Below are 27,880 nucleotides of genomic sequence, written 5' to 3'. Positions count from 1 at the left end.
CCGGTCCGGCTGTCGATCGTGTTATTACTCCAGCATAGGAAGAGTCGAGAGCGAATAACACGATAAGAAAACCGACCACTTTAACAAGGTCATAAGACTTTAGTGAGTGAACGGTACAGCACAGCACGTCAATCAAATTCCATCCCATCCACTTCCGGCCCGGAGGTGTGGTTGCAGCTCGTAGTACGTAGACAGGCCGGAATCACATCACCAACACTCCATACCAGAACAGGTGTCCGGTTGCGGCGGTGAGAACTCGATCCAGCGGACGATGGAGCTCTCTCGGATAAAAACCCTTTACTGTGGGTTAATATTTCAGCTACTTTTCACACTTGCCCTTCCACTGCCATACACCAGTAAGTATTTGGGAACTATTTACACCGTAAACCAACCCACCTATACATACAGTTGCCAGTTGCTTAATCCTCCAAAAACGCAAATCCCTCCAAATCTTTCAGTGATTGATTGTATGTAACGTTATAGACAGTAGTATAGAACAGCCGAAACATTCGTGCCTCAAACACAACGCGAACTATCCATTCCGTCGGTACTATCACACTCCTATGCTGGTGAAACATGACAACCATTTTCCAGCCTGATACCCTTCCGAACTGAACCGTACGGCACGGATGAATATTTGGGGCGCCGGTAACTTACTTTGTAACACGGTTTACTTCGCGTGGTCGTGGAAGGTTGACAGAAATTTGCCACTTTTATTTATTGCCTTCTAATGATCCATGAAATGAGGTTCCCGCATGGATGGTAACTGGGTTGTGGGGATGAAGAAATGCCAACGAAAATAAGAAGAATACCTTCCATACTCGTCCACAAATACAAACTCACACACACACACTTGCAAGCAATCCAGCATATCCAGGTGGAAAGCCAATCAACCTCACAGTTTGATCCATTTTCCGGTCGGTGGGTGGTACATTTTTGCACCCATGCTTAAAATCATTTACCATGGCTCTGCAACTCGTCCCTTCCTTTCTTCCATCATCCAGTTGGATATTAGAAGAAAGTTTGTGGTGAAGTTTAACTTGTTTTATTGCTTTCAATATAATAACCCTCATACCCAATTCCTTTACCGTTTACTTTTTGATCCTGCGCTTTTATTTGGCTCCGGACGGGAAATGATTTAGGGAGTTTATAATTGCAGAATGATTGTATTATGGGAAAAGGAAGAAGATTGCGTTTTTTTTATTTGTGTACACATTTTACTAACAAATACTTCCTCAGTGTTGGTGTTGTGAGCAAAATTATTATGATTGAATTTTGTAAAGAACGTTCATAAAATTATCATAAAAATGTAATGGCGACTAGCGAATAAGCTTTCAAGAATAATAGTTAGAAAAACAGATTATTTGTCTCTTGGTTAAACATCAGCTAGCAGGAAGCTTAGCAAAGGCTATTGGAAAAATAAATATTGTCATTTCTGCTTTTCCATGACCCTGGCGATCACTTCATCTTTCGAGTTGGCATCAAATATATTGAAAAAGATCCTCCGATTGAGGTGTGTCCAAAAAAGTTCTTTCTGTCATATCTCAGGAACATGACCGGGGATGGACAGAATTCGTTAAAACTTTTATCGTTACCAGTCTCCTCCGGTGCATCTCTTGACATAGTGGGTCAAGACCAAGTTCAACAAAAAGACCACATCATCCTTGTTATGATACTTCTTGGCGCCGATCCTGCTTATATTGTCCGTGGATCCAACTTTCGGAAGACATTTCGTGACCAAATCTCCGTAAGTCCTGAAGAGCTTTCCCTTTTCGATGATCGGCAATCGTCAAAGAATTTCCTCAGGAATCTTTGGGATTGTTGATCGGGAACACAGCATGGCTGTCGGCAATGCTTAACTTTTTGGTACAGAATGTAAAATACCGGACAACCTATCGTTAATATTCACCGTCAACTCTACGCCAGTCGTCTTATCTTCACCGTCAAGTACGCTGTTGACACTTTTGCGTAACAAAACAAATTTTGTCCAGAAATTTCTTCAATGTTTGGCTGGTAACTGTCACCTTCTGGAGAAACATTATGTTTACTTAGTCTTCATCTTCATCTATTATACTTGCATTGCAATGCATTGTTATCGTTATTGTTTTACTTATTATCCACCCATACGTTTAAACAATGTACTAAAACTAACTTATAGTTAAAAAAAATAAGCCCTATCCATTCCTAAACTAGCCACAACTTAGAAGCGTGGATTGACTAGAATGAATCTGTTTCTTTACTGCAGTTTGAGAGCTGGCATGAGAATTATGTTCAAAAATCTGACCTTTCTGCTTAAGAGATAATAAATACCTGATTTTCCACATTCGGGTTATTCGTGGTGCCTCACGGTGGACAGTTCACTCCGCGATTTAATTTGCAGTTCGAATAAACCTTCGAACATAGTAGGCTAAATAAACAGAATTTGCCTAACATTTTATGATGCGAACATGATGGAATATCCTGAACATGCAATATCTTGCAATATCATTCCGTAACAGAGACACATCTAGATATGTACTTCCACAATAGCTCTAAACAACAAACCTTCCCCACAATACAGCCTAATAGAGTTATCTCAGTAATTATCCTGCTGTCAATTAGTTACAGTGCCCCGTGGTTACGTTCTCAGAATATTTGACAGCGGTCCCAATGCCATTCGCTTGCAAACATTTTAACCTTCGCCCTTCCCGACAGGCCATCAATTTTAACCCAACCACATCAACCGTCCGTTCAAGGCACTGTAATTTCTATTCCGCTCGTAACCCATTTTCCACGGTCAAGCATGTTTGGAATTGGGTGAATGGGTTCAGGATTCATCCATTCCACCGTTGGGTGAATGTAACACAAAGAGGGCCAACTTCTGACAAACAATCATACCAACATGAACCATGGCTAGGAACGGAAAACCCTTTGGGCTTTTCACTCGTGTACACAGACGAACGATTTCTGTTTGTCGGAAGCTCAAATTCTATATCCAACATTGACAATGTAACTTTTCTTTTTTTCCCTTCTTTCTTTGGTACTATGTGCTACTAGCGACCATATATGATATTGATATGGCAAACGTTTACAGGGAGAAAGAAAAAATGATCGTAGCACACACAAAATCCGGTACGGCTACACTCGTTTGGAAAAGGGAAAAAGTACATTGCCCCATGTATGTCTGGCCAAATCTGTATGCACATCCATACATGCAACAGGACGACATTGTGCAGCAATGGAAGTGAATCCGAACCAGCGGTCGAATTGGCCAACATATCCGAAAGCGACGCGCCAAACGAATGAACGCATGGTGTGGAGCTTTGACGCCCTCTCGCAGACAAAATACACACACACACACACACCCAGACAGATCAACCACCCAACGCCCATAACCGGATCGTTACGAATCGTTTAAGATTCAATGGGAATGCTTCCTATTTGGGGCGTCTTGCTTTGTGAAGCTGCACAAATGTATGCAGTGTTGTGTTGGACGTAATTTTTGTTGAATTTTCCTCACCGCTTGGTGAATCGAGCATGGAAAACGAAGATGGGTTGAACGGGGTTGAAATTGGACTGGTGCTTTTTATCTGTTCTGCAGTCATAGCGTCGAGTTTAGGCTTCGCAAAAGGGATCCGGTTTCAGTGTTTAACAGTAGCAAGAGAGAAAAAAAAAACCCCAAACCCTCAAATGGAATCCACATAAGGCACAGAATGATGAGAAAAGCTGGCGAGTTGGAAGTTTACCGAGTGGGCTCCGTATAATTAAGTATGGAGATATAATGGCATACATTTTCTTTTTCCCCCTTCGCCCGTCTTTCGTTATCCGATCCCCAGACCAGACCGGGCTGTGGCTGATGCCGGCGAGTGTGTACCGTGGCGTGGACAAGTGATAATTTATGGTTATGGCTTTTGACATGACATCTGTTTGTGCCACCGCCAACCGGCCGTACTGTGACGATATTGGACGACGACGGACGACGGACGACGATGTTTAATATATTTAAATGCCGCATTCTTCATGAACAATATATCGATATGTGTACTGTCTATCGTTTATCCCAAAATCCATTGGAACGTCAATAATATTAGGGTCCATCATACGATAACGTTAAAAGCTTTAATTTTAAGACAGGAAATAATCAAATAATCCAAGTACCAGGATGTACCATTCTGAAGAGATTCAGAGAAAGCACATAGCACAACTCACGGAAAATCAATTAACGTTGAGAAACATTATTGAGAACATTATCTTGAATTGAAAGGTTAGTTTAAAATATAGTTACTAAAATGATCCTAAATTATAACTTTGTAAATAATACCACAGGAATTTGTTTAAAAAACCATAAAAAGCACAGGAAACCAGTGTCAAAAAACCATACGGAATATAGGGTCTAAATTGGTTAAGACCTGCCAGAAAAATGGTTTGTTTTTAAATTTGTCGAGCAGCTGACCAATGCCTTCATCGGGAAAACAATCTAACCCTCTTTGGTTAGCAATCTAAACTCACTTAGACTATTCTTTAAAGTTTATATAGGAAGCTGTTAGAAAATAAGCCCCAAACGTCAAATTGCTTATAGAAAAACTAGAAGAAGGTATGATCAAAACCATTATTTATTTAAATATTTGACTAAAATCATTCTCTAAAAATGTACCTAAAAACATTTTCCAAACAATTTAATCAAAAATGAATGTATGTTTTATATAACATTTCCGATACCTAAACCGATATTTTGAACTTTATTCAAAATATATCTACTTTTATTGAAATTGTAATAACAACTCCTTAAAAAAGAAAAAAAACACTAATTGATAATTGGCAGAAGTTCTGACTTTAAGAAAGTATTATACGATTCTTATAAGTTTAAAGTAATGTTATTGGATTATCACTATCGCACTTTTTTATTTAAATTTTCCAACTATGTGTATGTTAACGTATTAAAGCTTACATTTTGTAACCGATATCAAACCCTATGCAGCACTGGTGAAAAGATTAGAACACATTATTTCCCTTCGTGACTCCCCTTACCGTGACTTGCAAGGTTGATAAAGTGCGAAATCAGCTTCGGAACCGATTGCACATCCCCTGCTCGTCGTATAGTTTGCAAAAGTCTGCACTAGTGCCGTTTATTCTGGCAAACACCGACCAATCCAACCTACCAATAGAACCATCGTTGACAGCGAACAACACTCGCCCTAAGCCGGGCACAAAGTCCATCTCATTTGCCGTTTACTCTCCACAACAAACGTTTTAAGGGAAAGTGCTGCCGTAAGCCGAACGATACATGTGCTCGCATTATGTGGAGTTGTTGGCCATAGAAGTCGTAAGTGGAAATGGACCTAATAGAAGACTGTATCAGTTTAAATTTCCTTCGATGTGTCGATTCAGATTTTGTAATCTACCCCAGCACAGGCCCGAATGGATTTGCTGCCGGACGTTACCGTGCTTCATAGCATGAAAATTATCTATTCCATTAACACTGCTGTAGTACGCACACAGCCGGCCGGGATAGGCAAGGAAAGGAGGAAAATGGTATTAAATTGGTGCTTGTGTCTCTAAGAAGCAGTACGCCTGCAACGTGTGCTGATATCGTTTTTCCATTCAACTTGATTATTTTCCTACTGGTAATTGGTGCAAGATGTTAAATTAAACCAACACATTCAGATGCTAGTTTTAATCCTTGTTGATGGTATGCAAACGTACGCATTACATGACAACCGTGACAAGGTTACTTTCAGACATTTTATCCACGCTTTATATATTCAATTACCATTATTTTGCTAAAACGCTCTCGTAGCTTCTTGAAATAGCTGACGAACGTAATAATTTCACAAATAAAACCATGTTTCAAATATTTATGATTTCACTTTTATGGCCAATCGCAGCTTTCTATAGCTTAAAAGCCACTCTTCTCATTACGTGAAGTTAAATATTTAAGCATACCACATTCTCAACAAACTCAACGAACTGCGTTGAAACCAGAACTTCCACAGACACCAAAGTACAGTATGAAAAATTTAAATTAAAAACTTCCCACGTGTGGTTCGTTATGGCACGAAATAACGAGCGGGAGAGAGAAAGAAAAAAAACGCCAATCAAATCCCATAGGACGAGTACAGTGAAAAACGAATTGGTGATGGTGAAAACAAAAAGTACATGCATATAATTAATTTCCTCCCAGGTATTACTCTTACCTGGTGATTGAAAGAAGGACGTTTTTCCGCTACTGCTTTCCCGATTCCCAGTTCCTGTAGCCCAAAAAAGTAAACCACTGGCTCGAGTGCAATTAATATAGAATGAGTGGTACATGTTTTCCATTCGGCGTGGATACTGCCTCGCGGGATACGGAATACGATTGGTACGAGCACGAAATTGGTAATGAAAATTGTATAAAACACATGATTGCAACACATACATTCATTATTGCATTTGTTTTGCACATACGCCGCACATGACTTGGCCGCTTATTTGCTGCTCTATAAAGTAAAATCATTTAAAAGTTAAGATAGTACACGAACGGATTAATTTCTCCCTCCAATACAGTGATGCTGCGAAACGTGTCCGGCAAACAGACGATTGTACCACGTCGCGCACAGTTAATGTTTAAAAAATATTCTTCCAAATGAAGCGTACCGACCAGCTTTTCTGGGAATGCTCATGGAATCCGCCCGGGCAGTGTTTTGTTCGTCCGAAACCAAAAAAGGTAACACTCTCCAAGCAACGTATCTAAAAACGTGCCCAAATGGAAAGCATGCACCATCACTTTCTTCGCCGTCACCACGAAACTTGCCATTTTTACACCACAAAACAATGCCCGTTTTGCAACAAGAAATTGGAGCACGTTTTACTTTCTTGCCTCGTTTGGGCCGAACGACGACGATGCTGCGTGTTCATCCCTGCAGTGTTCGCTCGCTCTGCAGCCAAATGCTGCTGCTGTGTGCAGAAGCACCACCATCAACCGGATGAACCGAGTTGCGGTAGCAGACGATACAAATGGGGAACGAAAAGGGTGCGAGCAACACTGTCCCGTCTCAAGATCGGTCGGGCAATCTTAAATCGATTTGACGAACCAGTGCCAGCTTCTTTCGAGTGGAAAACAAACTAACCAACTTTTTTTTTATTCGTGGGTTTACGTATGGGTGGGAATGCTCCGCTCATTTTGTGGTTGCAATTTGTATTCGAAACCACCGGAGCAACGGACAGAGAAAGAATGAGGTTGTTATAGATATATATTTTTTCAGTAGTTTAGTACAAAGAATTTGTTTAACCCTGTGAGATACACGCATTTTAATAGTTGGTAAATAGTTTCAAAACATAAAATTCTATAAACAATATTAGTTCCTGAAAGCAGAGAGCTTCAAACTTAATTAAGCCCTTTATTTAAGGAGATCTTTTTTGATTTCTTTTCATAGAAAAAATATATTGAATAGGAAGAATTTTTACCTCAAAGTACTTTCAAACGTTTCATATCGAATATCCTTAATATAAGGGTTTTTTTGCAAATAATGAACAAATTTAAATTGTATGAAAATTCTACCTTTAGCATAACTGCCACGTTGTTTTTTTCTTTGTTTTGCTGGTCGGAGCTGAAGTCGAAACATAAAAGAAACTTTGGCCATATATCGCATGTTCAAAGACGGCTTACACAAATTTCATCAGAGAACCAACTGTTACTGGTCTTGTGACGCAGGTTAATTGTTTAAGTATTGAGAAACGGACACATTAATAGCAAAGTAGTTGTAACGGAACATATTGAAGGTTCCCTTTGAATCTCTCGAAGAGCTTGTGGAGTTCCTGATGCCAATGAAACAGTTTTCTGCAGAAGAGCATAGAATCTTAATTCTTACTCTTAATCTTCCTAAGCCATTCTAGAGATGTTGAAATCATGAGATGTGTTTCCTATGGGCAACCTAAGTACTAATGAGAACTGTTCTCATTAGTTTGGAAACATTCCCTTCTCCAAACAGTGTAAGGGCACCTTATCTATACCTAATCGGGTGTACTCGTCCGATTTTTAACATGTTGTACCGGATTTTAAAATAATCAATGACAAACTTGCACCAATGACAAACTACATCCAATGTTAAGTAAGTGATTTTTCATTTAAAAAAATGGTCAGTATTTCACTTAAAACTAATTTCAATGTAACGAAGAAAGCTCTGAACAAGTCTGATTCAGAATGCATAATAAGTCAGTTCCCTGGTCAACAAGAAATACTAAAACTCTGAAAAATTGAGTTTTGGTAAGCGCGTTAGAACATTGACCAAGATAGCATGGCGTTGCAGTATGTCTTTCACCTCGAACATCAATATTTGCATTCAATGGAGTATTCACTAAAACAATTCTTGTAGTTAATGCAACAAAACAAACTTTAATAAATAAATACAAATGGCTAAATGTAAATCTTTCCCTAACTAAACATTTTTTTTAAATCACCTGAATTATTTTCCAAATTATCAACAGATACTTGTAACATAGCTATTATGCAAAAGATATGATAAAGAATTTCAATGATGCAAAACTTTGCATCACTCAAGGGTTTTCCAGCAGTTGTTTTCATCCTGTGCAACCCAAATATATGGAACAACATTGAAGAAACACGCACACATGTATTTAACATACACTTTACCTTCTGCAAGAAGCTAACAGATGGTTCGTGCTGCTAACGTCTAGGCACCGTCCGCCATCCACCGGCAGGACCCAGCGTTAGGCTAGCTCACTTCGGTCGGATGGAAAATATGTTTAATGTTCGTAAATTTAAATTTTAGCTTATCTTTCTGTTGCTACAGCATTTTGCTCTGTTATCTTACTCACGTGCTTTGGCTTGTTCCGTCCGGGCTTTAGCCTTGCCCGAACTGGGTTGTTTCCCATCCACATCCACACAATGGTTGACGTTGCTTTAGGCTGGTGAAATAGTTTTCCGAGTGGGAAAGTTTGTTAAAACCCGGGGAGCGTTTTTTTCTTCTCTCATTCGTGTGATTTTCCCATGACAAACCTAGCAGAATTCAGCAGATGGAAAATTACGGTGTTGGTGGTGGTGGCAGTAGCGAAAGTTTTTCCATTCCTGTTTTTGCTACATTCCACCATTTCATACTCCCAGTAGGCGGGTAGACGGGGAAGAATTTTCCACACTGCCGTGTCAGCGCATTTGCCGATGCATCGCATAGACGTGTGTTACGATTGTTTCGAAACGCCGTATTGGCACCATTTCCGGTCAGTACGAGACTCGGTGTAGTACAGACTACGTGATATAGCTCCCACTTTGGGGGACACATTACATGCTCATTGCCGCATCGACACAAACGAGCCAAAGTGTTAAGCGAATTCAAATGATAGTTAGTGTACATGGATTCTAGTTCTGTCAAACTTGTTCTTCACATTACGCTCACACACCGATGAGCAAACGGGTTTTTTTTCTCGGTTTTGGGAAAGTGTAACTAAACCCATTTGTACCGTTTCGGTAAGAATAACTTCCTTTTCAACAGAGGTTTCCCTAGTTGATTCAATTTTAAAAGCACTGATTCAACTATAGTTCGTCATGTGTGGGACACAAGTTGGTCCTTAGAGTCCTCAGTACTCTGGCATAGTTTGTCATAGGTCGCTAAGCGTTAGAAACATTCGAGTTTGTTTTTATTCTCGTTACATGTCGTCAAAAACTTTATTATCATTACCTCGCTTGCCACAAATTTGAACAGTGTTACTGAGTTTGTATAGTAATACTTTGGGTGGATCCAACATTTACGCAATTCAATGAAATACAATTATAATCAGACTACAGTTGTGCAGGTATCTTTTAATAAGTTTACATAAAATGTTTAAAGCCACGCACATTATATACATAAATTATATATTTAAACATAAAATTAAATTTGGCATGTTAACAGCATTGGTTTCTTATGCTACTCAATTTTGTTTTCAAATAAAAATAAACCAAAAGAATACTAAGACACTTTCGCCTCATGTGCATGTTCGATACACAAATCTCAAGATTTATCGTTACCTTATCCGATCGTTACATATTTCTCGTTACTTTTACAATCGGCCCTACGTGTCATGCTGGGAAGGACAAACCTCCTGCTCCATCCATTACCCGGATCCCCATCATCAACAAACGATCGTGCACCACTTCATCCAACGGTTCTGTTATCCAACACGGCTTGCACGGACACCCTTCGGGGTAGATTGATGCCGCAGCAATAGAAGCTTTTCCTCTAGATTATGGTTATGTGCTCGGTAGCTTCTTGTACCACCAAATCCATCGTTTTGCACCACCGCACCGTTTTATAACGAACGAAAGGAGAGAACACATTTCTCTACCTCCGGTAGACAGTTCCTGCACCACCGACGGATCATTATTACTTCGTTCGTGCATGTTTTGCTTGATGTGCTGCATCACTCTGCCGCTGAGGAGCTGTGTAGTTTGTAGTTGCCTTACGCCGAAAGCTACTCACTACCGGTACTGGCCAAATACCCCATACCAAACCAGTCCTGAAATTGAGGTCCAACACTTTTTCGTGCTCGCACGTCTCAAACCTCAACAAAACGTTCGACCATGGAAGGTCGTTCCTCGTTCATACCACGGATAAAAAGCTAAACCATCTATCTAGGATCTTTTACATAACCTCTAAACTATCGAATTATCCCGTGTGCTTCATCTTCATCCTATCAAGTCCGTAAGCCGTTTATGGTGTGTCTGTGTATATGCCGTTATATGCCGTTGCTTCACTGCAGCAAAACCAAGCAAACCATTAGTCTAGCTTTTCCTTGAGGTTTTTTGGGAGCTTTTCCGTGTTCGTGAATGTTGTTTCCGTTTTTTTTTTTAGGTTCTATATATATTCGGTACACCAAGCATATGCCACCATCAAAAAGCCACCGTTGGGAGATTTCAATTTAGATAAGACCACGTACACCACGGGCGTGTGTTGGTACAATTATAAAATATTGCTACCCTGCTTCTTAATCTAACCGTGCCCCGTTCATCCACCCTTATCCTATTAGACAATCACCAAACGTCATCCTGCACGGAAACTGACCGTTGGAGCTTGGGCGTGCAGGGCCCTTCAAAAAACCAGTGCCCGGCAAGTTAAGCCAGGGTCATCATTATGCGAGCGCAACCCCATTAAGTTCTAGAGCAAGAGAAATGGCCGTACGTTGGTTTGTCCTCATCAAACGAAACGTGTCAGCGCTCGAACTGTGCGAGTAGTTTCGGTTTTGTCGAGAGTATGTTATTTCTAGATTAAATTTGTTTTTCCACTTCTAGTCTTCCTAAGCTTGTGGTAGAAGCCCCCATCCCATATCACCGGCGCTTCATTATGGACGGTTTTGGTACAAGGCGGTGCTTAAGTACGTTTATGGCTCCGGAACCGTGAAGGCTTTGCTGGGAGTTTTTTTTCCCCCATTAGCTGTCCGAATGTCGCGTGTAGTCACCGGCTAGACATCGTAGAGACACGAAACATTTTTCTGAAAGCCAAGAATATCCGGTCCCTTGCGTTCGGTTGGCAGTTTTATCTGATGTCGTTTCAGCGTTTAAAATGACCGAGAATGTGCTTATAAGCCAAACATGGCAGTTACCTGGCCGCTTGAAGTTCGGGTTCTAAATGTCTAGAACAAAAATTAAAAGAAAAACAAAAGAAAACAAAATTCTCGCCACTAATGAAGGTGCCCATGAGAGCCGAGGAAAGTGTTTTTTTTAAGAAAGTAAAAACTCACCAAAGAAAAAAGACGAGTAGAAAGTTTCGTGAATAGCATTAAAAGAATACCATAAGAGAGCAGAGAGTAGAACAGACACCATACATCTTTATCTGTTTAGAAAATACTAACTTATACTAACAAATTTTGCGTGTTAACGAATTTTCTATATAATAAGGAAACTATCTGCTGTATTTCACTGGAATTCTTAATTTGCATTAACAAAGTTTGCCACACATCATCAAGCTAGGTCCTCATTTTCCACTAAACGCCTTGAGCAAGCATCTAAAACACTTACGCAAAAGTTAAAGTATGTCGCCATGCCGAAGGGAGTGGGTCACATCGGGCCACAGCTGCTGCCAGAGAGAAGCAGTTCCAGTCACAAACTACTGCAACTTCCCTATTGGCACACGTAGGCGCGGAAATTCGCCCGACTATGCAAGCAAAGTCCCTATTCGGCAGTTGCACGTGTACTCGGTGCAAATAAGCAAATAGAGCACAGGCCTGTTCCTGTGCACTTGGAAGAATATTATATGCCGTTATGTGCTATCCCTACGCTCTGAAGGTTTGTTGATACTTTTGCAAACTGATGCTATAACAGCTATAACAGAAACAGCTTGTCCGTGAATTTAGGCTATCGGAACAACTTTCTTATGGTGACCATCCAGCCACTTGAGAGGACTTTTGTCTCAATCTGCCGTTGGCAAAAGGCGAGCAAAACATTTTTAAACACACCAGAAGTTCAAGTTTGATTTCTCTTGCATTGTTTTTGTTTGTCTGCAACAGAAACTCCAGCTGCCGCGCTATATCGACAGTGCGTGGCAGTCGTGTATACCGATTAGCGCCCGTTCCACCATTTTTTTTTTTTTTGCTTTCTGTGCGACTTTCACAAAAGTTTGTGTTGTTTTCGCTTAGCTTTATGTGCTAAGAAATTGCATTATCCAACCACATCAATGCACCAAAAAAAGCAAAAACCATACAATTCCAACGAATAGTATGCTTCTTTTGGTGTTAATATGCATATGGGTGTGCTGGAACATTTTGCTGCACCGGATGGCTCGTTTCCTTCGGTGAGCATAATCATTAGGGTTAATTTGTTTCAAATTTGCTGCTGCTGCACTTCTGTGTGCTGTGAATATAAAAAAGCCAGAATGCTGCAACGTGGAGCCCAGCAAAGTTCATTCTTGCGTCGGCATTAATGGGGTGTGTGGTGGCCTGTGTGTATGGTGAAACTTTTCACACTAAATTCTAATTGCTTTGAGTTTAAATTTATGGTTAAACTGTGTTCATCGCGTTGGCTTGAGCGAGCTTCTTGAGTGTAGCAGAGCTACCCAAAAAGATCGTTTTCAAATTCATTAATTGCAATTAGTACAAATAAAAAAAATAAAAGTGTTCAGTAGCAACAATTTAACACCTTGCTAAAGTACTTCGCTAAAGCAAATGTCCAAACATAACTCGACAACACCACTCTCGCCACTAAATTATGCAACTGTTTTGTATTCCCAGCATACAGTCCGTTAAGTGTTCCTAGCATCGTAAACCTTTCGTGCCATATAAATCCCAGCTACCAGCAGCTTAAGCGCGACCAAAAGGAATGCCATCCATCTTTTGCCGATACTAAACGTTCTCCTCTAACAACTACGCGAAGTGTGATTTTGATTGATATAGCCAATTAACGACAAAACGAAACACGATTGCTCTGGTACCACGATCCTCACCGTACGCAAGTTAATGTGTGTTCGTGGCAGTACGGTTTGATGTTACCAAACCGAGAAAAGCCTTTCTCAATCGCTATTGCTTAGCCTAGAATTGCTTTACATTCTCTTTTCTAAATGCTCCCTACGGTTTAGGCCGGGTGGTGCCTTTTGTCTTTTGTCGTCTACTGGAGGATTCTTCTGGAGGCAATCAGAATTGATGAACTAATTTCTAATAACATTCAGGCTAATGTGTTTTTCTTCTACGCCTTTTAAAACAGAACATGAAATAATTCATGCAAATACAACAATCAATTGTGGGTTAAGATTTCCGTTCATTAAAATTCCACAATCTAAAGTTCCTTTTCCCACCGAAAAGTCATTAACTTTCTAATGAAATTAATTGCTCAGTCCCATTGATTCAACTTCCTGGAGGTAAAAATGTAGAATGGCCCAAGCCAAAACACCTTCAGGATATTAAAATTTATGCATCCACAAAGAAGCCCACTTTAAGTACCTTTTCTTGGGATAAACTGTGCCAAGAAATCCGTGCAGAATTGGCCCCAAGAAGGAACACACTTTTTATAACTGTACCTCTAAAGTTTCCAATTCCTTCCGCTGTCCTCGTATCGTGCTGTTCTTATAACCTTTAACCCATTTCAACCGAACACCTCTGTGGACAAGCTTCTCGTCTAGTCTTCCAGATCGAACCTTTGACGTTTGTGTCTGTCGAACAAAACCGGTGGCAACATTCGTTATGTGTACATGAGTGTTGTGCGTGTGTGTGTGTGTGGGAGGATTTTCTTCCCACGTCCTCTATCCCACTCTCCCATCCCGTCGGTAAACAGGAGAAGATGTTCGAGCGGTTTTAGTCAAACATTCCCTGGATTCCATTTCTTAATCGGATCTTCTACACCCGGACCACAAACTCGCTTCCACGCAGTTTACCAACCCTGTTTGCCTTTTACACAAGTGCCTTTCAAACACTCGGGGGAAGAAAAATATTTGGAAAAATTCCATTTTCGTTGTCTCGCTTCGGTTCCGTTGTCGTTAGCCCACTTTCGGCCTACCGGCTTTGTGTGGTGAGCTATTTTCTAATAGTGAAGAATGCAATCCTGCAGGCATGGCATGGTGAGCGGTGAGGGCGTTCGGTCGGTATAAGTCGATGAACGGAATAGGCATCAGGACGTACGACCCACAAATTGATATGCTAATGCAAGCTAATAATAATAAGGCAATCATAATCTCGAACACTCGAAAGCGTGGAGTGGAGTGTGCGCCTTTGAAAAGGAACCGATTCGCGGCCTAACGGCCTCTATCGAATTGTGTATGAGTGTGTCTAGGGGGTTTTTTTTTTTGTTCAGCGAACGAAGGTAGAGAAGACCTCCTTCAGCTTCGTCTAGCGACTACTTGACACAGCTGTACTATCGTCTAAGTACCGTTTGGCAAATGGACAGCGAGCAACATATCGAAGCACCATTCTTCGATCGTGTTCACCACACTAGCATCTACCTTAGCAGAAGGACCTCCCCAAGGACCTTCGATTGCGTATGACAGTCGGGAATGAAGTTATCGTGTACGGTACTACGCAACCCCCGCTACCAAAAGCACTTACGGCTTAACGAATGAAGCCATAACCGTTTTCGATAAAATGTTTACCATTCCACCTTGCGCAGTTCATTCGAACGATGGGTTCGAGGAAATGTTTTACCCCTCCCACTAGGTGAACGAATTTCTTCTCCGCTTCGATGCTTTATAACAGCTTAAAAGCGATTTCACTTAAAATTGAATAACGTTCGGTTAAATTACTTTCCATTTTTAACCACCAATCAGGACACACTTCGCCCTTTACCGCTGTGGAACTCTTCTTGAAGTCGGCGAGCATAATTGAATGAAAGCATCGATTCGATTTATTTTCTCTGCTAGTCATACCTTGATTTTTTTTTTTCCTCCCTTAGGGTCTATAATTGATCGATTACAGGTGAACGGCATTGCTCCATTTCGGTGTGGGATGGAAAGGCTCTTCAAACAAATTGCTCCTAAACATATTGCCTGCCGGCAGCACGTGCAGAAGAAGTTTGGTGACTTCGTGGCATAATAAAAATGGAAAGAATGCTCCACTCGATCAACTTCTCGACGCAGGTAGTTGATGACGCAGCATCACTAGCGTAGATGAAGAGAGAAAATAAATATTCATCACAAGATATAGTAAACCCTATATATGCTTTCCTCGCTCGCAGGTTCGAGTTCACCTGTGCGGACATAATAATTTTAGCTCCAAATAAAAAAAAAAACAGGCACGAACATGAAAAATAACACCACTCAAAACACACGGGTCGAATTTCCACTCGGTCAGCGGAACAGTATGTGGCGTTCCGCTATCGATTGTGGCAGCTAGTTTGCTGACCTTTGAATGGCCAGAGGGTAACGAGTGGAAATAAATTTCCCAACTATCATTCTGACCGGTTTGATAGACCTTTTGCATTTGTGCAAGACAAGCGAGGTAATCGAAAGGATATTTTGTTGAAATGTTACACACGGGAACTATATTATGTTGAAGTCCTTCTGCCATTAGTAAATGGTTCGAAGGGTATGTAGATTAAAAATTCAAAAACAACAAGAAATTCGATTGTATTGTGTTGCATATTGATAGTATTGTATTGTACATAACTCTTTAGAATTCCTAGACTGGGGAAGATTAAAATGGTACGTGTATTACTGACACAAGACAAAAATCGGAAAATTTGCACATACAAATATAAGATAAAAGAAGAGAAACGAAGAAAGAAGGCATAACAAATCAAATGACCAGAATAGAGGAAAGACATGATTGGAAAAATTACAAGGAGATGGAGAATTTCAAATTTTCAACTGAACAAATAAATTAGTACTTTCATACTTACTTCCTTACTTACTTAACCGGCGCGTCAATGGATTTGTGGTCTTAGCCTTCCGTCGGAGGCATTTAATCCACTAACTGTCTCACTATCTTCAAAATTAATCGATGTCGATTAAATCCAATCCAATTATCCAGACAATTCTGGCGGATGCACCGACGCCATCATTCCATCTTTGTTTTGCAGGCTTTTGACGCATTTTTTTTCTATTCAGACGGCCAAAAAAAACTTTTACGGTTCGTCCGGGGTCATTGGGAAGTTTACAGTGAGTCATTGCCACAGCTTAGCTTTGCGTGCTGTGGTCTTCCGAGGTTTGGGTATCCCAAAGAAGTAGACTACTCATGTTCGAAGCTTCGGTTCCTATCCGATTGCAGAGCACGTATTAAATCATATCCCTTTAATCAACTCAACTAAAAAATTAAGCAGAGACGTGTATTACTAAACAGTACACAAGACTGGAATGGGAATTTAACTGGACATCAATAAGATTGAAGTAGGTAGAAAAAGGAATAAAGAAGTTAAAAGATAGGCAAGAAAAGTAGAGAAACTCAAATAGAAAGAGAAAAAGAAAGACGGCAAAAGAAAAATACAACAAAAACATGAAAAGTGGTCAGCTAAAGAATTAACGCGCACGGCTACGCGCAAGATATGGCTTCTCAACTTCTGTGCATTTAAGTTTCATTCAAACTCTTTTGTACCAATTTCCAATAAATGTCTATACTGTTGAATTTTTAGTCCTTACTCAGAAGAATTAGATCCGATCAGTTCAAAAGCTATCGAATATCTCCACAGTTTCATAGGGCAGTTATTGCTTCTAGCAATTGTCCATAATTCGATTTTGTCCATTTTTCTCATTCATTTAATTTAACACAATTTTTTCCATAAATATTGCTTTTTCATAACTTTGTTATAAAACCCGATTTCTCCCGGTACTTGCATATTATTCAATCTAATGATTAAAACTCATTTCTCATTGATCACACTAGGGGGATTGTAGTTCAGATATATTTTTCGGTACAAACTACCGCCAACCGGTGAAGTTCCGTGCTTCGAAAATATGCTTCTCCCTCGGTCGGATGTACTGTTGCCGTACGTGACGGCACGTTGCACTCCAATCGACGCCGGTACATGTGTACGGTAGTCTTGCTTTTGCGATTCGCGGCCTCAGCAAAACGCTGACCTTCCGCTGTGCCCGCCAGCAGCAACATAGAGCCCGGAACCTGAAGCGCACGGTGCCGCCGTCATCGGACGAGTTTTTCCGCAGTTGATTAGTAACGCAGGTCACGTACTCACGGTGGCCCGGAGGGTTCGGAGTTATAATTTGAAATCGAAAGAAGAAAAAAGCCACATTCCGAAGCGCATCGTGAGAAAGGATTGTTCATCGCCGCTTCATAATCACGTCATCGTTCGTTTCTTGCTCCCCTCCGGAGGCGGTGGAGGTGTACACTCTCCTCCCCCTTCACGATGATTCTAAATTTTCCGAATGCAAAAATTGCTGACTCGAGCGCACCTTCTGTGGGAAGGTGTTACGGAAGTGTTCAATTTAGGGACATGTTTTCAGGTGTATTTGTGACCTTATTTTGATTTCTGCAGGTGGCAGCAGCGATCACGGCCATACGCAACCTACTGTGCCGATGCATATTTAAGCAGTCGCACAGGAAACACTTCGACAACCGCATCATGAACGAGCTTTCTCTAAAATCCAATTAATATAATGAAGCAATTAATGTTTTGCGTATAATTTCAAACAAAATTTCAATACATTGCCATTGCAATTAGCTTTTTCTCTTGCCTTACTTTATTGTGAAAAAATGCTTGGATAAAATTGGGTGACCTAAATGTCCAAACAATACACGCAATGGCTATTAAAAACAAAAACCACCCCGTGTTAAGTTCAAATGCATCACAGTTCTTTGCAATGTTTTAGAATATCGTGAAACAAATGTCACTGACAAGCTGCTCATTATTCATCGCACATGCGATCCGATGAGCAAGGACCCAGCTCAGCTTCAGGTCAAACCCCCCGAAAAAAACCCCTTTCAACATCTGACCTATAAAGAAAGCACGCTCACGCGGATCAAAGCTGATTTAGATGCGCGTCTGTATGTGTGTGTTCCAGTATGTTCCCATTTTAAAGGAAGCGTTTTTGTTGTTTTATTTTCCAAACAGTAGCCGCACAAAATTCGGGATTCATCAGTTTTTTGAGGTTTTTTGATTGATTACCGAAAGATGGATGTTTCATCTCGATATGGTGTGGCAGGGAAATAAAACCCAGAAACCCGGAACGGCAAACATACTACGCAAAACGAACAAAAAAAAACCTACCCCGAACCAACTTGCCCGCTGGCAGATATTTGCAGCAAAACGAGATTTGTGTGTATTGGCTGTGGAAGCAAACGGTCGCAATGTTCGCCGAAAAGCTTTCCCCGGGATGAGCCTGTCACCGTTCCGTTATGAATTCCAGTTGCTCCAGTTTCCACCATTTTGGCACACCCGCTTACCAAACCACCCTGTAATCGCACGTCACACTGTTCTCATCCACCGTTTGTGTCATCGGGATGCAGCCAGTGAGGGGAGGGAGACGGTGATTAAAAAGGAACCACTTCAAAATGGCCGACAAAATGCAGGATGATCGGTTCGGTCGAGCGGTTCGTCGTGTTTCATTTTGAGGTTGACCCGGTCAGATACACAGTTTTGTGTGCGCCCTGTGTGTATCGCTCCGTTACGCTGTCATACATGGCTTTAACTACTGACGGACATGCATTACCGGTGCCGTTCCATTGCCACACCGGTGGTCACCGCCAATGACAGTGGCTCTCGCAAACGAATAATTGAATTAAAATTCATCGACATCGGTGGTTTGACAGGGTTCAAAAGCATACGGTTCCCTCAACCCGGTAACCCGCATTCCGTCCATACTAATTACCTATAATCGATTGCAATCGGATCGGGCTGATCAAAAGTATTGAATGATCCCATCTCGTCCGGTGGGAAAAGATGGCACCAAAAAAAAAACAAATCTGAATTATCTGACAGAGAAGCAATGATGCTTTGCTTGTTTTCTACGGTCGTGTTCACAACCGAAACACTCTTGTTATCTTTTGAAAACAGTATGCAAAGAAAGTGCAATGCGATGTGCATCAATTAGTGCATCGATCGCTACTTCATTGGATACTCCCACAGTTCAGCATTTCAAGTGGCTCATTTTATGGAGGTAATAATGCCAATAGCAATGAATAAAAGGCGAGAGTATGTGAGTCCTCTGCGTGAGGCCGGCGTGTATCATTTATAAATAACGCACGCAATCGGTCGACCACCGTGGGGGTTTGGGTTGGTTGTGTGTACAAACACAGATCATTATTGTGATTGACAATTAATTATTAACACATTAGCATAAATTGACTCTACAGCCGGTATGTTGCATACGTTTTCGGTGTGCTGTTTTTTTTTATGTTGAAAAAAAAATTCGCGTAACAAAGTGCATTTTATTGTACTTTTTTGAGAAAACCACTCACTCGCAACACGCTATACCCATCACCGCATTATTGTTCCCAACAGTGTGAATGCAGCGGTTTGTTATGAAACGTAGGATGAGAATTCTCATAATATTATCCTTGCTTACTAAATGAGATTTCCTCTTACTTCAACTACTAAACTGATACAAAAATAGAAAGGAAATTTAGGAAATATGGCCATTAGTCTCAATTCCTCCAGCACTATGCTCCTAGTATGATTGTCTATCCTATTTCGATTCCAATCTCTTCGATCGAAATATCCCTATATTTTCTATTCAATGATTACTTATTCTGAAACTTCCATTAACTAATCCACAAGCTCTACATTTTTCCGCACTCTAGCCCTCTTTCTATTCTTTCTTATTATCTCCCCGAACTCTCGTTTTATGAGAATACTTTCTATTAAAATGTTCAGAGCTGGAGTCAAATAATAGTAAATAATGAAAATAAAATATTATAATATACCGTAGACCACTTAAAAAAAATGATCAGAAAATATCAGTTTGAAGGCATACTTAGCGAACTAAGGGCGCTTGATCAAGTTAATGCCATAATAGTTCAAATGCAATCTTTCGATCCATGACAGTAGGCAATTCCTGATGCTTTTCTAGACTAGTTCGTTCAAGGTGCCTCCACGACCAACACTTACCCCTGGAAATCCATCGAACATAATCCGACGAAAGGATTCTGATTGCGATATAACTCTCAAAACACCCAAAATGCTGGATCACCATTCGCAAACATTGGAACTGTGTCGGAACAGATTATGTTTAGCAGGCGTCTAGGGCAAGACTTGTGTTGAGCTAACTGTCAGATAATCCTGAGAATCAGATATACTCTCACTCATTCCAAACGTACCAGCCGTGATGGAAAGCTGAAGTTGTTGCAGCAGAAATCAAAATCCTCCGGAAGGAATGATCGTTTGGTGATAAGAACCAAAGTTATGTGTATTGACTGGCAGCCACATACCAATGGAACAAACCATAATTTGGACAATGAAATATATAAGAAGAATCACTTATGTATCAAATGTCATGTAGTCGAATCACGGACATCACGGCAGTGACGGAAATATTGGAACAAGTTTTCTCTGTTGTTCCGTTTTAGATACCTTTAGATTGACATCAGACCGCTAAAGAAGATTATTGACATTTGAAAAAAAAAACTAAGATAATTGCAAAAACTAATGCTTTTGCCAGATTAACATAAACTGTAGCTTACAGAGCCTACAGATGTACTTATTACTTAAATGTCCCTTTTGATTCATCAAGAACTGTAAACGTCGCTGCCGCTGTTTGTATCACCTAATAGTTTGAAAAAGAATACAAATTGCAACATTTTAACAGCAACAGCAAAACAAGCCCACTTCGTATGATTGGCTACAATAGATAGACAATATTATTTATGACTTCACTGCTGCCTTCCTTCATCGGCAGGACAGTAGTAATAGCCGTGATAAATTCTCCTCTCTTTTCAAACACATGTCAAACAATTGGTGCTGAGTAACGTCGAGTGCTCAAAAGTAGAAAAAAAAGGTCTCCGCACGTGTACAGGACCCATCGTACTACCCCATTTGCATAATAAACCCATTTCGCCATTGCCTGGCCGCCGTGCAAATGCAAATCACCCGGAATATTTATGCCGCTACGCAACATTTGCAGCCATAGTATGTTGCACACTGGTTCTAAAACGCTTTTAAAGTAACCTAACCGGCAACTGTAGCAACGCGGGCGATCACTACATTGCAGCCGACGAACTGCGTGAATAAATCTCTCCGGTGCGTGTGGTGTGTTGTTTTGTTTTGTAATTTTGTGCTTTTTTATGCTGTTATTATTTAAATCTTCCTAGTCCTATGTCCAAAACCCCGCTCCACAAACTGTCAAACACACACACACACCCAACAACAACCCAATCAACACTGCTCAGATCCTGTTTTTGGTTGCCTTCATTGTTTGCATCTCTTATTTTTTCCCCTTCCGGATCATTCCGGATCTTTTTTTTTTACAGAGTATGGACGTACCTGCAGCGATATCGGTTGTCTGTCCAGCCAGGTGTGCGTGATGGCTTACGAGTCGTGCTCCATTGGGCAACGCGAGGGTAACGAATGTGGCCGTTACCCAACCTGCAAAAAGAACACGGATCCCAGTCTCAGTGCCGGCCCGAGCGGTAAATGCAACTTCCTTTCATATCTTGTAGCCTCTAGTACCGACGTTTACTTCCGATGTTACCAGCCTTTGGTGGTAGATTCACACCACGTAGCATACAGAGCAAATATTTTGGAGATGCTCTTGGATTAGTAGTCGATTTCTGAACCTTTTTTACAAAATCTGCAAACAGAAACTTTTGGACAAGCAAGTGAAAGAACAGGAAAACATCAGGAACTCTCTATTTTTTGCATGATAAGTTGGGAACTGTTGGGGAATCTTGATGTATTATGGAATATTGGGAACTTGCTCATTGAAGATGGATAATATTGCATCTCCGAAACAAATGTGTAAAGCATGAAATGCATAACTCCACTTCGCGGGAATCATACAATGGGAAGCATTTTTATTCGTCTTGGTGGTCAGAATATGTCCAAACATCTTTAACCATAAGTCCTACGCAAACCCCTCAACAAGAATGCTCCTTCAAGAATCCCTCCATATTATCTCGCGCTGCTAATGCCCTCTGTAGCCTATTCCGCAAATCATTGAATTTTCGCGAATTTCACCCCCATTTACAGGCGTACTCAGTCTCAATCCTGCCCCGGAAAACACCAAGGTAGTCGGCAGCAAGGATCCCATCTACCCGAACATGCCGATCGATCCGAACTACATCTTTGGCAGCGTACAGACGACCCGATCGCCCTTCTTCAGCAGCTACCCGCAACCCGGTGCGGGCAGCCCGGCCGTCTTCCAGCCGCTCTATCCGCCACTCAACCAGCCCCCCGTCATCCCGCAGGCTCCGTTCAACTTTGGCGCGTCACCACACAATCCCTTCTATCCCCACCCCAACCCAAACCCCACCTCGACCGAACCGAGCCTCTGGAACCAGTTTCTCTACAACAAGCAGCCGGAAAAGCGGCCACGTAACGGTGGCTCGCGGGTCGGTGGTGGTGCACCCAGTCCACTATTGTTCACACTGTTCACTGCCCTGTCCACTGTCCCATTCCTTGGATTCCTTTCCGGCATCCGCTGGCGGCTGTCGAGCAGCAGTCTAAGCGGTTCCTTATAATTCCTTCCCTTAAAGCGAACTCCGTTTCTGTTTTTGTCCACATTTGTGTCCTCCCGTTTTTGGGTTTCAACGTGTCCGTGTCCACCCATTACTAACTTCATCTTGTGAATAACCGTGGTTTTAAGAAATGGGATATTAAAGTTAAAGGCGCATCAGTTTGTACCGTTTTTCCAGTGCATAATTTTTGTACATTTTCTAATAAATGATCAACTGGTTCTAATCACATCTCAGAAGCAATGAAAAACACACGCGAAAAAGAGCTAACAGCTTATCGAACCTAGGATTGACAAAGGAAGGCAACAAAAAACAAAAATAACCTTAAAAAAATACCACAACACAGCAAACAATGAACGCAGGTTGTTCCACAAATGTAAAACACTAATGGAAGTACTACTTTCAGTTGATTATCAGCGTTTAATAGTATATTAAATTGAACTGCTAATGATCGGACTACATACCGAGAGCGTAACGAGAAGTATGGCCAAAATTATGTGTTAGCAATCAACGAACGAGCTCTGTTTTAGCGGGATGCTTTATTGAACGGGAAGGAAAGCGTTCTCAAGTAAAGTTAAAGTTGTAAAAAAAAAAATCCAAACCCAAACACCCCCAGTCCTTCACTGCATCTTAACAACAGTTCAGCAACGCACACCGAATCAATCTGCAAAATGTATTCGTATTGTAGAGAAAGACAAGGAACAGGTTTTGAATGCAATCGTTACTTTGCGCTAAGCAAACCAAACTGAACTAAACCACGTAGTGAAGATGCTGCACGTTTGGCTGAGTAAAAGCTAAGTCTCACATTAAACCGTTACATAGCTATACACAAACATATGTTGCAGCCACAACCAATCGTACCATAAAAAAAAAAACAAACAAACAAACAAACACACCAATGCAGATATGAAGTAGCAAATGAAAAGTAAATATAGATTTATTAACTAACGACAGTAACAACACAGAAGGTTAAGGGTAAAACCGGAACGGGATAAACTATAGATTTAAGACACTCAATTTTACACTCAAACAACAACCAGAAACCGAACAAAAGCAATGGTGAATAAGACAATGTGAAGAGTAGAAAAGAGAGAAAACAAAAAAAATATAAAAAGCTAACAAATCTTCCACTAAATTATGACAGCGACAGTTCAAATTGCCGAACATATTCAAAACACTTCACAGAAATAAATACCACTAGCACAGAAACGCATACCAGTTGGCCGGCCACCAGTAAAAACTTACATACACACACACACACAAAACAAAGAAAACAAATCGTGACTAACATTAAAGGATTACAGGAAAACTTTAAATACATTTTACAAGGTAATGTTTAAACGAAGCAAAGAATTCACCACACGAAACCGATCTACTAGCAAGACAGTTGAACACAATAGAGAAGCTAATAAAAAAGGTAAAAAGGGAGAGAGAGAGAGTTGTGAACCAGATAGTTCGAGTACGCAGATAGTACGAAGCAACGAAGGTGAAACAAAACATAGAACAAAAGAGTAGTAGAATGAATGTGCAGCCTTATACCTGATCCTTAAGGCGACATGAAGCAATCGTAAAGACATACAACGACGGAATGAATGTGACGGAATGTATGTGCATAGTGAAATGGTTTGGCTAACAGCAAAACCTCCTAGTAATCGCTGATACTGGCAGCATGTTTCACGTGAAGATACATAAGCAAAGGCTTCGGTGAAAACATTCTTGTGCAGTAAACGAAGAAAAAAGAAACAGACGACGAGCAAGAAAACAATTCTTTAAGAAAGAGTATTTGCGACACCAGCAGAACGAAGATGGAAGCTCATCCAGTGCGGTATTAAAGCTAGAACGGGGCAAAGCCCTAACACCAGAATACTAAAGCTAAGGGATGTATGTAAAGGAGTGGGCTAGAGCGATAGAGAGAGAATGTTAAGAATGAACAAAAAAGAGAAAAATAAGTGAAACAAACTGATTTCAAATCTGGCCTGATAGCAAACAGTGGTTGGAAATGTGCAGCACAACCTCGAGCTGTTCCGATCGGTACCGGGAGCGAAAGGAAAACGCATTCGGAGTAGGTCAAGCGCTTTGTCGAGGGAGTGTACACTACACACACAATGGTACACAGCTAGCCGGAGGACATAATCCCTGCTGCAGCTGCCCCGATAGGAAAGGATAGCCTTCCTGGAAATCAAATTCCAAACCCACCACGGGTACGTTTCCTGACACGGATGACATAATTCTGTAAGCTCGCCGTGTAAACACGGTGAATTAAGTTAGTAACCGACGAGACGGGATAAGCTTCGGGAGCTATGAAGCTTTCAGCTGACGTTGGGCAATCGGTAGAGTTTGTCGTTATGAGTGTTTGTTTTTTGCAGTTCATCTGGTGCAGTACATTGGATTGATGAATTAAATTGCAACGTTTTCCTTTTGTATAATTTGCTTACTTTACCATTTCAAGTACAAGTACAAAGGACTCAACGTTTATGCGATGTTGGGTATATGTTTGCGCTCCTACATCATTGTTGGCTGATTTGAAGTTTTAAAACAACTTGTTCAATCTTATATTAAAAGGGTTTTGGTATAATGTAACAATACTTACAGCCATTTAGTTATTTATTCTTTGAAATTCTTGATAATTCCCACCCGGAAAAGCAAGGGACACCGGACATTGCCTTTCGCTGCTGATCACTGACCGGCTTGAGCTCGAGCACGTGACACAACTGTACTCCCGTAAACCCGTCTGGCAACGATCATGTAAATAAATCCTACACGCAAAAAATGCGAAAAATGTGAAAATATTAGAGAAACGAATCGATGAAAATGTTTTGTCTTTCATTTCATGCTAACGTATAACCTTACTATGTTGGATGTCCTACTTCAAAGAGGAAATCCGAATCTGCTTAAGCTTTAATGTTAGTTATCTAGTTTAGAGTAGAATTGGCCTTTGACACATTCCATCAAATTAATTGTTTCTCACTTTGGAACAATATCCTTCATCGTAATGTTTATCTAATTTCTTTAACATCCCCCAAATGCGATGTAACAAAGACAGATTATCATTTCAAAGTAACTGAAGTGCATGCTTAGCAGGAAACGAATATGATTGGATGAATATGATTATTTTAACAACTTATGATCCAATTAGCATTTTATTATGTGCTGCTATTAAGTGTTCTGTTGCTTTTGATGTAGCATTTGGTCGCTTTCTGTTCATTCCTTGCTTTAGTTTCTGTTTTGCGTACATGTCCCCTAAACGAGTCCCCATGTGCTGGTTCAAGGTACTGACTCCACCCATCCATCCCTTTTATATCCCTGTGCTACTTACTGCTTTTGTTGTGTTTATTATCATCTTTTATTTTTACTTTATTTTAAATGCCTCTCGATAACCCAACTCCTTCCACCGATCGACAGCGGGAGTTAGCAACGTGTACAACAACGGTCCAAAACCATCCGCTCCGGCTGGAGGCCCTGGAAATGGTAACGACGACGATGTACTCGGTACGCTGGGTCTGAATCCTAGCAATCCTTACGGTCAGCGTCCCACGGCACCACCTGCACGTCCACCTCCATCCGGGTCCTCGCTGTACCCATCTTTGCCCACGGATAACAACCCCGGTAACCGTTACGGTGGAAACAATGGTGGAGGCGGTTACAGCGGTGGCGGTGCTGGTGGTTCCTACAACAGAGGTGGTGGTGCTGGCGGTAGTTCTTCGTATGGAGGCGGTGGTGGTCAGTTTGATGGTGCTGGAGGAAACATCGTCGTACCCACGCGTAAACCGGCTGAGCCCGCTTCCAACGGTGGATTTTTCGGTGGCATCCTTAACGGAGTGCAGAATGCCGTCTCGAACGCGGTCAAGCAGCAGATTGGTACCTACATCAATCAACGGTTGGGCATTGGACCGGCCGCGGGTGGTGCCGCTGGTGGTGCTGGCGGTGGTGCCGGAGGTCTTGGTGGACTCTTCGATGCACGCAATCTGATCGACAACAAGCGTTTCGGTGGCTTATTTTCGGAAAATACACCAGCTGGAAGTGGTGGTACCGGTTCGGGGCAAGGTTCGGGCCGAACTTCTGCCGGTCCTGGCGGATACCCGGTGACCGTTGATCAACGCATGTCGGCCAGCAACTACAACCAGCAGTATGCTGCAGCACAGCCGTCCCAAGCGGCGTACCCTCAAAGTTACGGAAACTACAACGCGGCCAGTGCTGCACGTGCTCGTTCAACGGAGCGTCCCACTTATGGATGGAACCTGAACTAGAGCTAACCTAGAAGAACGTGAACCACACAAATGGTCACAACATAAAATACTCCCCACAATGCACAGGCGTGCCCTATTTGCCTTATGATAATCACCACCTGAATAATATTCTCCAAACAATCAAACAATGCACCATCGCACCGTTGACGTATCTCTCTGCCGATCGTGACGCCCTCTATCGTACAGTGTACAACAGCTGTGGATGATCGCAGCGGACGAATGATGATGAAGAAAAGTCGCTTTTTAAACATTGTTTTTCTGTTTGCTTTATGTTGTAGTTTTACAACACGGGTGCATAGTATGTATTGTTTAACGCCGTAACAAAATGCTTTGTGACTAATAAAGCCAATACTCAAAAAGTACTATTCCGATTGAATTGTTTTAATGTTTTTCTTTACACGTCCTGAATCCCAGTTGAAAATGTATAGCCTTGCAGTGAAATGCTTTACGGTAAGTTTATCGTAATTAAAGGGATAAAACACTTTGGGCTCATGAAAATAAAATTGTTTTAGGGTTATTTTCAAAAACTAATCAAAATGTATGACAAGCGTTTCTTTGAGCTTTCTTTTGAAATTTCGATTTAAGTATGATTTTTTTAAATATAAATGTACTCAATTTTTTTTAACTTTCCAAGTGCACTTTTTCTTCAT

General features: G+C 41.2%; 1 protein-coding gene across 1 annotated transcript; it reads left to right on the top strand.

Moving 5' to 3' along the window:
* Positions 1 to 271: 271 nt before the first annotated feature.
* Positions 272 to 27,230, top strand: LOC128714620 (keratin, type I cytoskeletal 9-like). Its single transcript, XM_053809494.1, has 3 exons — positions 272 to 356; positions 21,781 to 21,939; positions 26,386 to 27,230. The coding sequence occupies exons 1-3, from the start codon at positions 272 to 274 to the stop codon at positions 27,228 to 27,230; spliced, it is 1,089 nt and encodes a 362-aa protein (XP_053665469.1).
* Positions 27,231 to 27,880: the final 650 nt, after the last annotated feature.

The sequence above is a fragment of the Anopheles marshallii genome, chromosome 3, assembly GCF_943734725.1.
Source record: "Anopheles marshallii chromosome 3, idAnoMarsDA_429_01, whole genome shotgun sequence".
Taxonomy (NCBI): domain Eukaryota; kingdom Metazoa; phylum Arthropoda; class Insecta; order Diptera; family Culicidae; genus Anopheles; species Anopheles marshallii.
Note: the sequence above shows the minus strand (reverse complement) of the source record. Positions and strands in the feature narration are given on the sequence as shown.